This window comes from Caretta caretta, chromosome 13 (assembly GCF_965140235.1).
Source record: "Caretta caretta isolate rCarCar2 chromosome 13, rCarCar1.hap1, whole genome shotgun sequence".
Lineage (NCBI taxonomy): Eukaryota > Metazoa > Chordata > Testudines > Cheloniidae > Caretta > Caretta caretta.
This window is the reverse complement of record NC_134218.1, coordinates 24189109-24202044: the sequence shown is the minus strand read 5'-3', so window position 1 is coordinate 24202044 and position 12936 is coordinate 24189109. Positions and strand designations below refer to the sequence as shown.

Here is a 12936-nt window from a genome sequence, read left to right as displayed (position 1 = left end):
CATTGATTTAATATAGCTTTGAAACTTTACTATGTGGAATAAAAATGCTGCTTTCCCTTTATTTTTGTAGTAGTTTACTTCTAACACAGTACTGTGCTGTGTTTGTTTTTTTGTTTGTCTCTGCTGCTTCCTGATTGTGTAGTACTTCTGGTTCCAATGAGGTATGTGGTTGACTTGTCAGTTTGTAACTGGTGTTTGTAACTCTGAGGTTCTATTGTAGTAATATTTTGCTCTTACAAAGAACTTTCACCAAACCCCTCTCTACAGAAGTGATTAAAAAGTATTATCCCCACTTCACAAAAGTGGTAACTGAGAAACGAATATGCTTAGATCTCAATACTGCTCACATGGGTCCATTGCAGAATTGGAAGCTGAATGACTTGCTTTGAGTCACATGGAAAATCAGTGATGGAACTGAGAACAAAACACAGTCTGGTACTCTAATTACTGGACTAGGTGACCCATAATTCAGGAGGCACACCAATAAACACATCTACTGTTGTTGCTGGGTCAACACATACTGATCTAACCTTGTAAGCTTTACTTCAACAGCACATTGTCTTAAACCTTAGATGACAGTGTCAGTAAATATTTTTTTATGTAAGATTTGCCTAAGTTATTTGTCTCAAAAATGTAATGGATTTGTGTTTAAAGCATCAGGTATAACAGGATTCATGCTTTGTTTTGGTATGACACTGAGTTTAAAATAGCATACGAGTTCTGTTTTGTGTACAAGCAAAACCAACATAAAATAACTAGAGATTGATCCATGAAAACCTCCTTTAAGATGTATGTAAATGAGCTAAGCCAAATATTTTTCTTTTCTTCCCAGCCTTTTGGATAATTTTATTCCCTATCTTATCTCCTGTTTCCCGTCTTAGGTAATCTTCCATCATTGTCACAAACAATTCTTTAATGGGTTCATTTTCTTCCCCTTTTGCTCTGTGTGCACTTTCTGGTTGAGTTCTAGGAATAAAGTTATTCGCTTCATAATTTTATTCTTAAAATGTATTTACAGGCAGACTGCTAACTATTACAATCTTCCTTGTCTTTTGGACATTGACGTATAATTAAACTAGGCACTTTCCAATCACTGAGTGAAGCTATGATGGAAGGAAATTCCCAGTATGAAGGACTGGTATTGCGCAGCTGTATCTTTCTCTTCTTTAACTGATGGACATCTTTGTTTGTGTATCAGCAACAGGAAGTGTTTTCATTTTGTTTTATTTTTTGCTATAGTCAGTATTTAAGGATCAGCTCTGGCTTCAGAAAAATTAAACTGTCTTCAGTGCATAAGTAATGCATCTACCAATGACAGCCAGGCAATGCAGAACACATTCAAGAGTCACTCTTTTCTTCTGTGGTGAAGATTCCCCAGAAGGAAGATTAAGATTTGCCATATTCAAGAGTAAGATTTGCCAGGAGAGAGATTCCCATTCGGCTCACATTGCAAAGCTGCAACCTATTGATTATGACATCTTATACTTAAATCATGACCCTGCTAAAGAGGGTAAACAAAGTAAGGCCAAATGGCAGCCGTGGCCACTTCAGTAGTATGTCCAAATCCCAAACCTGGAGACTCAACTAGGTATGCAAGCACATGAGTTCCTGCATTACACACCGAAGTAGCAATAACAGCATCCAAATGTGAGAAGTAACTTTCTATTAAGCTGCTCAGGTTGAAAAGCTGTACAGTTTGTCCAACCAACTGGTAGGAGACGGACAACTGAGGAAATCCACTCTTGTATCTGGCCACAAGGTTGCTCACACCACACTTCTCTCTAGGCAGTATCACATGAAAGGCTATGACACCTCCAGTTTGGTTTTATCACATTTTGGCTCATTTAAGTGGGCAGATTGGTGGAGGGGGTTTGGCATGTGTTTGAGAGATTAGACTCCCCTAGACCAGATGTTTTACTAACACTCAGTGAAGGGAGAGCAGGGGACATGAACATTTTTTTAAAAAGTACTGTCTGAGTCAACATTGACTGATGGAAAGAACCTCACAAGAGCTCCATTTTACTAAATGGAAGAAAGTGTGAAGGAATATTGCAAGTTCTCCTGAAAACCTCGAACAAGGAACTTTGAAATAAGTTTGCCATCTCTGGACAAGTTGGTTCAGCATGCTTGAGGCTAACAGACACAAAACAGTGTTAGTATCTTGCATAAACAGTAGATAGGCAAAAATACAGGACTTATAGGAGAAAGGATTGTCTCCTCAAGATTACAAAGTGTTCAGTGGGCACAAATGGTCAGGAGATTGAGGAGAATTGGTCTCCAGAAATGAGGTGGTAAACTGAAGACATTTAGGGCCAAGTTCTGTTCTGACATACAGCTGTGAGAGTATGCAGCATGAGACTACATATACATACAGCTACAGACTAGGGACCGAATGGCTAGGCAGCAGTTCTGCGGAAAAGGACCTAGGGGTGACAGTGGACAAGAAGCTGGATATGAGTCAGCAGTGTGCCCTTGTTGCCAAGAAGGCCAATGGCATTTTGGGATGTATAAGTAGGGGCATAGCGAGCAGATCGAGGGACGTGATCGTTCCCCTCTATTCGACATTGGTGAGGCCTCATCTGGAGTACTGTGTCCAGTTTTGGGCCCCACACTTCAAGAAGGATGTGGATAAATTGGAGAGAGTCCAGCGAAGGGCAACAAAAATGATTAGGGGTCTGGAACACATGAGTTATGAGGAGAGGCTGAGGGAGCTGGGATTGTTTAGCCTGCAGAAGAGAAGAATGAGGGGGGATTTGCTCGCTGCTTTCAACTACCTGAAAGGGGGTTCCAAAGAGGATGGCTCTAGACTGTTCTCAATGGTAGCAGATGACAGAACGAGGAGTAATGGTCTCAAGCTGCAGTGGGGGAGGTTTAGATTGGATATTAGGAAAAACTTTTTCACTAAGAGGGTGGTGAAACACTGGAATGCGTTACCTAGGGAGGTGGTAGAATCTCCTTCCTTAGAGGTTTTTAAGGTCAGGCTTGACAAAGCCCTGGCTGGGATGATTTAACTGGGAATTGGTCCTGCTTTGAGCAGGGGGTTGGACTAGATGACCTTCTGGGGTCCCTTCCAACCCTTATATTCTATGATTCTATGATTCTACGTCCAGAGTTTACCACGTATTAGATAGGATTATGGCTCAGACACCAATAAGACACACGCGTAGCCCCTTGGATTCTTCATTTGTGCACTTTCGTTAAATTCCTGGAGATCAGCGCACAGCCCAAGAAACACTCTTTGGTATCATAGACCAGCTATGCCAAACCACTCCACAGTTCCCACTGAAGCTCTGAGGTTGTGATAGCTTCCACAGTAGCTATACCTCTTTATCGTACGAGGCAATGACTAGTGCAGTTGCACAGTGATGGATCTATCACACCTGCTCCAATGCTTCCCCTGCTTCTGCCCCATACCTCAAAATCCTTGTAGGACAGGACAGAGATCAGACTCACAGAATTGTGCTCCATCCAGGAGGTATATACCCCTGTCTGGTTTCAATAACTCTTCCTGCCTGTGCAGCAGAACAACGCTGGTTCCAATGCATTTGATGAGTGCCACATTCAGAGGAGGGAGCAGGGTTTTCCCTTTTAGGAAAAAAAAACTATTTCACCCGGGGAAGGGGGCCTGGAAGAATTAGAGAAGATAGAACACGTGCATGGTCTTCATCAGAAATTGTTTTCAACATGTAACCTTCCCTTCTCCCAATACCTTTTCAAAGATCCACTGATCTCCCAGACCTACTGACCAACCCCACAGCCCATAATCTCTGTCCAGGAGCAATAGAGATGGAATGAACAATATCCTAGGGTGCTACGTGAAGTGGCTAGCACAGACACTGCAGAAAACAATGGCAGAGACACCAGACCCTCATTTTTAGGGGCCCGCTATATTCTCTCCCTAAGGTTACCCTGCCGTACAGGGTGTTTATATTTTCCTTTAGTGTAGGTCTTGTGCATTTACCACTGTGCCATCAAATATGGTGAATTAACAAGTGTGTGCAGGGAAATGTACCCTATATAGAACCCTACAAGGAAAAGGAGGAGAGGAACGAGTTAAATAGCACCAGTGCTCTAACATTCTGGTTATAACATCAACGAATAATAAAATCCAGTGGAGAATTCAATGTACCCTCCTTTTTCCCGCACACAACATTAAAACTCTATCTACACAGATAGCTAGACTGCACCCTGGCATAGAACTGCTCCAGGGCTGTTCACCTTTATCAATATGAAAGGCTGATTTCCCCAGCAGAGTAACAATTTAAGATTTATCTTTCATTGCGATTACAAAGCCACTAAAAAATCCACCTACTCAAGCAAAACTCTAATGCTGTGAAAGATAACTAACCAAATGCACTCCCAGCCCTGTCTGATAAAAACTCTGATCATTTCCCTGAATGAATAGAAAGATCCGCCATCTCCTGGACTTCCCTTTGTGATATACTGTAATGCCAGAGCCACTTTCATCAGAGAGAAATTTAGCTCAGCGGTGCCTAATGGCTCAGGCAAGGGAAAGATGCCTCCTTATAGCCCATTACACAGAGTGGATGCCTGCAGCCCATAAGGACTCTTAGTTTGAGTCTCAGCTAAGGTGGCTTTGTGACAGAGAGCAATTTTCTGCAATATCCCGGACAAACCTTACTGAATTAAGTTAAACCTTATTGAATTGTTTAATATCTTTGGGATCCACTGTAGTAAAAATACAATTGTTTACATGGTACTGTAGAATTGTGTATAACTTTTCAAGGAGACTGATTAATGGAAAGCTTGGGGAAATGCTAGGAACTTTAAAGAACTGTTTGGGACAATGTGTTAAGTGGGTTTTCTAGGAGGTCCTTGGAAGGCCTTTTGAAGAGATGCCCGGAAAACCCATTGCCTATTGATCACCTGTTCCTGGAAATTCCAGATCAAAGAACATCTACCACTGTACAAAGGAGAGACTAAACTTTTCATGAGTATGCGAGTTCTGAACTCAGGCTCTTCTGAAGTTGTACCACAACGGAGACCCCTCTGTAGGGTTTGAAAGGACTAATCACCTGCCAGACCCCATAGTAGATTTGAGGATGATCCCTGATAAGCTTATTAGCATGTGGGTAGGTTACTTTATTGTTTTCTCTGTGACACTTTTAACCTAAGAGTAAATGATGGGTTTGAGGTACAGGAGGGGTCTGTGGGCTGTGGGGTGGAGCCAAGGAGTTCGAAGTATGGGAGAGGGTTCCGGGCTGAGGCAGAGGGTATGGGCTCTGGGCTGGGGATACAGGTTCCGGGATGGGGCCAGAAATGAGGGGTTCAGGGTGCAGGAGGGGGCTCTGGGCTGGGGGCAGGGGCTTAGAGTGCAGGGGAGTGAGTGCCCCGGCATGGGGTTGAGCTGTGGCGTGGGGCCTGGGATGAGGGATTTGGGGTGTAGGAGGGTGCTCTGGACTGGGATCGAAGGGTTTAGAGGGTAGGAGGGGGATCAGGGCTGTGTCAGGGGGTTGGGGCACAGGAGGGGGTCAGCAGTGCAGGCTCTGGGTGGCGCTTACCTCAAGCAGCTCCTGGAAGCAGCAGCATGTCCCCACTCTGGCTCTACGTGGAGGCATGGCCAAGTGGCTCTGCACACTTCCCCGTCTGCATGTGCCACCCCCGCAACTCCCATTGGCTGTGGTTCCTGGCCATTGGGAGCAGCGGAGCTGGCGCTTGGGGTGAGGGCAGCATGCAGAGCCCCCTGGCTTCCCCTATGTTTACGAGCAGAAGGGGGGACATGCTGCTGCTTCCAGGAGCTGCGTGGAGCCATGAGAGGTAGGAAAACTGCCTTAGCCCTGCTGTGCCATCGACTGGACTTTTAATGGCCCGGTCAGCGGTGCTGACGGGAGTCATGAGGGTCCCTTTTCAATCAGGTGTTCCAGTCAAAAACCGGTCACCTGGCAACCCTACTCCTGCCTCTGATTGGCCCATGATGTCAGTCTCCGTTGCCCACATTAAATGTTCAAAACAAGCACCTTTGTGTTTTCTCCCATGCTGCCCCTCATGCTTGGAAGAAGCTCCCTGTAAACAACCACAACACTACAACATTATCCACTTTCAAATTCTCTTTTGCTCTGAGGCCTACAAAAAGGATAGACAATGACTGGTTGCTGGTGTGCTGAGAACACTGCTTCCCATGCCGACCAACACTGTCTCATTGTTTTCTTGTAGCTTGCTTCTTGTCTTTTTTGTTCTGTGTTTGTAGAGAGCCTCACACATTAGGGTCCTGGACACCTAAGCGTAGGGTGACCAGATAGCAAGTGTGAAAAATCGGGACGGGGGGAGGGGTAATAGGCACCTATATAAGTAAAGGTCCCGAATATCTCGACTGTCCCTATAAAATAGGGACATCTGGTCATTCTACCTAAGCAACACAATAATACAAATATTAATAAATAATAATACATCCTCAAAGCACTTCTAATGGAACAAGAGTGGCAGAATCTGGCCTCATTAATTTAGCATAATATGTGTACATGATATGTTAGGACACTCTGTGACCTGGAATGTCCAGAATTATGGGAAAAGGTTCATTCTGGAAATTAATTTATGTACAAAAATCCTTATTAAAATGTTATTTAGGTTGGAAAGTTAAACACCCAAAAGTTTGCAAGTGTCAGAATTGCAGTTGCCTATGCAAACTTCATTCTGGTCCCCTACGCCTCCAGCTGTGCACTGAATGAGGGCAGACCCCTGTCGAAAAGACAGCATGTGCTCCTCTAATTAACGGCTGCATTATAATGCATATCCACAAAGTGGCAGAATTAAGGTTGGACATGCAACCATAAATATCAAATTTGCTACCTTGAGTTCCTGACTCTACAACCTAAATAACGTTCTTTATCACATTTGGTATGTAATTTCCTAGGGTGTTTTTTTGTTTGTTTGTTTGTTTAAGGGAAGACAGTAAAATTCTGTTACGTAAACTCATAACAAGAACAGGTATCAGCAGGGTTTGAACACTGAGTCTTTGGCATTGCAGCACACATTTCTAATTGGAGCTATTAGATTAACCAGCTTCCCCTACAATAAATAAAATAAGCTATGGGACTGGAGAAGTTTGTCTCAGGGGGTTGAGGGGAAATGGGGGGGGGGGTGCAGCACTGGGAGTTTAGCACCCAACACTCCCCAGAACTGGGTCCTTTGCTGTTGACTGACAGACATGAATATTACTTGCGGCTTCACAGTGCTTTACAGACATTATCCATGCCGCGAAAAATAGGTAAGTATATATAATCCCTATTTTAATTGCAGCCCAAGGAAATACGATACGGAGTTCGTGAGACACCACCTCCAAGCCCACAATGCCATTTTTACAAAGTCATTTCCCCCTCACACCCCCGAACAGTTACTTAGAACTTTGAACCATGGGGGGAAATTTTTTTTTTCTTACCATCCTCTTCAGTCTGTACCACCAGCTCCTCGCTTTCCATTTTGCCCTCTGGATTAGAAAGTGCTAGCCTCAACCGGATGGTCATGAAGGGCCGAAGGCCTCGCAAGGTATAATGTGAGGATGTCTGGATGAGTTCCTCTGCCTCGTACTTCTGCTGGTTAAACACATACTGGTACTGGACTGTTAGGTTGTAGCTGTGGCAACGGGTCACCGCGTAACCAAAGGGCTCCCATTGCAAGGTCAGCTGCCGGGAGCGAATGTCAACAACTTCCACACTCTGCGGTCCATGGACTGGATCTGTGCAACAAATGAAAGAAATGAAAGGGCTTTAAAGGAGGCAGGCAACTGTGGATCTCTCAGTGTGCATTATCTATAGTACTTGTGGCCCAACTTGCTATAGTAGCTGAGCACCTGGCTATCTTTAATGAATTTGTCCTCACAACACCCCCGTGAGGTAGGAAAAAGTGCTATTCTTGCTGTTCTGCAGACGGGGAACTGAGGCACAGAGAGACTAAATGTCCTGCCCAAGAGATCTGAGGTGGGGCAGTAACTGAACCCAGTTCTCTCACGTCCTAAGCTAATGCCCTAACCAGTGCACATCCTCCCTGCACAGGGAATGAGAACATGAGGGTACAGTATGGAGGTTTATGAGAATGAGTTTGGAAACACCACTGCACTTCACCAGTGCTACTGTTCTCTCTTTTTAAATGCTTGGGAGGCACTCAGACACTTGGTCTAGTCTACTCCTACGCCCTATTGTCAAAGCCTTGAATGAGTTATTAGGGTAACATCTCACCATACCACCACACATTCTTCATGCACTACATGTTTATAAGAACAGCTATTTTAGAAATACAGCTTGACTGAGTGAGACAATTTTTTTGTGTTCATCCATCTGTAAAACCAGGCTACTTTAATTCCTAAATCCCACACTACTGGGAAATTTCTCAGAGAAAGAGGATAAATATTGAAAGTAATGTTTTAGAATCTCATACTTTTTTTTTCAAATACACATTAATATCATTATTTTAATGTCCAATATAACAGGACCTTCCAGAACCAGAACTAGCACCTAATGCTAAGGATACATGCTATAAAATTATGATAGATACCATACAATAAATGAACTGCTGTGTATCCACACTGGACAGTTAGGAATCTCCCTTTCACACATTTCTAACCCTAATGGGTCACATGTTATCACACCTTAAACATGTCATGGGTATAGAACTGTATATTTCTGTACCTTAGGCCAGTGCAAGTTTGGCGTGAATATAGGAAACATTCCTCTGGCAATTTTTTTCTTTTTAAATGGTGGCTATTTGAAAGGGCCCATGTACCTCAAACATTAATAGAAGCTGCAGCAGAGGTTAATTATTGGTTGAAGGGCAGGAGAAGTGGTCATATAAGTACCACTTATGAGATGAATACCACAACGACAGAAGTAATCTAAAGTCCTAATGAGTTCATTATTCTTTTTACACACTCAGCTTGAGGTAAAGATGCAGGTGTAAGAATAATTTTCACCAGGTGTTGCCTATTTATGTTTACAGCATAGCTTTGACCACTAAACCTGCTCTTTAAAAAGTGAGTGTAAGAGTGTAAAGTTGTATTTTACACAAAGATTGAGGGATGATTGAGTGAATGATTGAGATGCATTAGGTGGTAAGTATACTACGTATACACACACACACACATTTTTGAGCGGGTATTTCTCAAAATTGTATGGTATTTTAAAGTTTTAATTAATCATCCCTCAATCAGTGCTTCAAGAGTGCACATGTACGAATGCAGGACAGAAAATTCGTGAAATACATATAATTTTCATCTGCAGCTTCTTAATATTAGAGCATTATTTAAAATGTTTTACCCACAAATTCTGCCCTCTCTCATTTTCAAACCACAGAAAGACTACTACTTCTTTTAAAAAACAAACAAACAAAAACGGTCATAAGGAAAACAAAATAGTTTTAGAAAGAGAGAGAGAAATAAAAGGGGGGAAATGCCCTCTAGAATTTGTTATGAAGTGAAGAACAACAAACAAAGCATCTCCTCTTCTGCTAATGTATGAGCAGAGAACACACTAATGGTCGGTGAGACACGTCTCTCTGCAAAATCTGTAACAATTAACAATGGGGCAATAACTACTTCAGAAATGAACATTTCATATATATTAAAACACACGTGTGCACTTTAAAAATAGGACAGTAAAACGAGGTGATTTAAAGCATGCAACTATGGTTTAAAGAAAAGGAGTACTTGCGCCACAAGTACTCCTTTTCTTTCTGCGGATACAGACTAACACGGCTGCTGCTCTGAAAACTATGGTTTAGAATTTCAAATCTCTCATACAGTAATTGCTATTGTGTTCCGTTTTTTATAATCATTCTTGGCACTTCCATAGCATATTCAATGACTGGTTGCAGAGCTCTTTACAAACATTGAAGCCTCAATCCCCACATTGTGACGAAGGCTTTATCCTCATTTTAAAGAGGGATAAATGGAGGCACAGAGAGGTGGCTTGTGCAGGAACACACAGCCCACCGCAGAACTTTAGAACTAACACCTAGTTTCCTGCTCCAGCCATTAGATAACACTTTCCCTAGAAATACACATTTAACACTTTACGTTGAATAACAACAGCTATTTCTGAGCTGAAAGCTGGTAACTAGTCACCAGGATATGGCAACACAACAGAGAGTGCGATGGGGTGTGTGTGTGAAAAAATCTTATACCCAGCTGAAACTATCATGGGAGATACAGGCAGGCAAAACAATTACCTAGATTGGAATGTAGTGAGGCCACTGGGATCTAAAAGCCACTACGCAAAAGGGAGTACAAAATTTTAAAATGACAAATTGCCAGGCCCTCAACAGAATTTCTCACTCAAAAGATGATGCCTTTCCCAGCACAGCACCACCTGTCACACTGATGGGATTTAGGTTCAGTGTGGTCTCATCCTGAACTGTCTTTGCACCAAATCTCCTCCACCCTTCCCTCCAATCTGTGATCTCTATTCTATTTAGTTACTATTTACCAAGGCATTTGGTACAATTCCTATTTTTTAAGTTAACAAGTGCTGCTGGCCTCTCCAGGTGGATAGACTGGGAAATGGGGAGGTAGACAATTCTGCTGTGTAACCAAGCAGTCTCATGTTCATGGAGACCTGTCAGGAAAGTGAAGAGGATGTTGAGACATGGGAGATGGAAGTCTCACCACTCACCCAAGTGCTTTACTAAACTGGATATGAAACCACAGGAGCTTGAAAGCCATTAGTAGTGAGCTGAGAACGCCACACATTTCTCCTGAGATGGATCCCTAAAAAGCTGAGATTACTCTAAATGATTCTGGTAAATGGAGCATCTTTACTTCTGAAGAGCCACATGGGATACAACCATACCTCCTCTCTTTTACATTTAAAGGGCGGGCGGGGGGGGGGGGGCGAGAGGTAGAAAAAGTGAGCATGTGCAGGAAGAGAGACTATTTTTACTCTCAGAAGGAGCAGGAAGGGTTTGGGCATACTAGCTGAGCACTGTGTGGAGAAATCTCACCTGAACGTTCACGCTTTGTGCCTACTAGTAGCCAATCACTGATTTGCATAAGAAAAGTGAATGAATACATTTGCTGCCCCTGCCACTGCAGTTAGTTTTAAATGAAGGCTTCTATGGAGGGGCGCTGGAACAATTTGTATAGTGGGGGTGCTGAGAGTCATTGAACCAAACTGTAAATCCTGTATATAATGGCAACCACTTCAAACCAGGGGGTGTAGCAGCACCCCCAGCACCTTTAGTTCCAGCATCTATGCTTCTACATTTAGAGAGACTTATTTCTAGTTCCAGCTCTTCACAGCTTAGCCTCCTTATTACCAGTCCTTCTGCGGGTCTTTGCCACTTGCCACCCTGTAGTAATTCATCTCTTTCTATGTGCCCCTTTTCTCCTTTAGTACCTCTGAAAAACCAGGCTGTTAGGGACACCAGTGGAGCACCAAAAAACTGAAGCACCCTAAAAGTCAGAGAAAACTTGGGAAAATGTAGATATTCTTGACCTGCCTAAGGCCATATGGCAAGCGTTAGTGACAAGATTAGAATCAAATGTTCCCAACTCCAGATTCCATGCATAATCATTTAGAATATGCTACCTCATTAACTGAAGGATATTGTCTAGCAGCCAGGATTTTAGGAGTTATGTCTAAAAACAGCATCCTCACTCAAGTTTCTGGGTTATTTTTGTTCATGAGAAAATGTTTCCCTTTACATCAGTGATATTAGTGTTTTGACACAGGGGCAGGCAGCGGAGAATGGACTGTGTGTGTATGGTCCTGCCATAACTATATAGTTCAAATGTTATGGGGTTCTGAAGATAATGATGGACTCCTAACAGGCTAGGATATCTATATACAGAACTTCCATCACTGGAATATCTCACTACTGTGTGGCTTTGTAATGGCGAAACATTGGGAATATTTAAGACAGAAGTTAAAAAAAAAAATCAGGACAGGCAATTGCCTTCCCCTTTTGATGTGAGGAAGGGTGCTCCAGTGTTTAGAGATGGGAACACAGAGCCAACTAATTCTATTCCTAGTTGATATTGGTATGATGTTAACCAAACTTTTTTATTTCCAACATCGTAATACTGATTTTTAGATGGGATACATTGCCACAGGCAGAAATGGATGCAGCATATAAAACAATCAAACTGTATTTGGGACACAACAATTAATCTGAAATTTCTGGAATAGAAAAGATGTAAGGAGAAAAAAAAATCTATCTTCCTTCCTAGTCAGCATTAGTGATAGCTCCCTACCCCTACTTTTATCACAGATGTTTTGTCAACAGGGGTTTACAGAATATGAACAATGAATTTTTCTACAGCGGACCACCACTGTAGGCAATTAAAGGAACCAAAAGAATGCACCTGTGAAAACCATCAGCCTCTTGAAGTGCAAAGACAGGCACACGTCTTTCAGGCTGCATCAAAGGGAAAGAATATTGAAATAACAAAAGATAAAGAAGGTTCTTCCTTCAGCGTCCCCCTTTAGTCAAACCCCACATAATCACTAGGAGACTCGAGGCCTCAGAACATAGCAAGGCGAAAGCAAAAACATTCATGCTAGGAGACACCCAGGAAGCTGCAGATGGCAACTAAAAACACGAGAAAATTTAAAATGGTCATTTAATTATAGTTATTGTCTTTACATTATTCAGGTTATGGAATGAATAATTAATTTGGGGGTGCCTGGTATATCGGTGTCAGATTTGGCCAATGCATCGGTGCCATGGGTAAGGACTGGTTCTGATTTTAATGTAACCTCATCCAGACTTTCACCCCAAACCTGAGTTAAATAAAATATTCTGAAGTTTGACTTTAACTTTCCCCTAATTTCCTTGCTCACCTCTGCACTTTGTAGTTCTACCAGGACCAGAAATGTCAGAAACCCACTTCTGTGAGATCTTCATCCCAGTTTCCAACAGATACTTAACAATTTTCTGTAGATTCTCTGAGATGCAGCCTTGAGGTCTTTCCTTAATCTTTCATGAGGG

The 12936-nt window shown here is 42.6% G+C and overlaps 1 protein-coding gene across 9 annotated transcripts in view; it reads right to left on the bottom strand.

Moving 5' to 3' along the window:
• The window catches only part of PTPRT (protein tyrosine phosphatase receptor type T), a 740387-nt gene that overhangs the window by 235473 nt on the left and 491978 nt on the right, over window positions 1-12936 (bottom strand). For all 9 annotated transcript variants that reach the window (XM_048819787.2, XM_075118814.1, XM_075118815.1 and 6 more), the window contains exon 8: window positions 7397-7693. In XM_048819787.2, the coding sequence (XP_048675744.1) occupies window positions 7397-7693 (297 nt within the window). The remainder of the gene's footprint in view (window positions 1-7396; window positions 7694-12936) is intronic.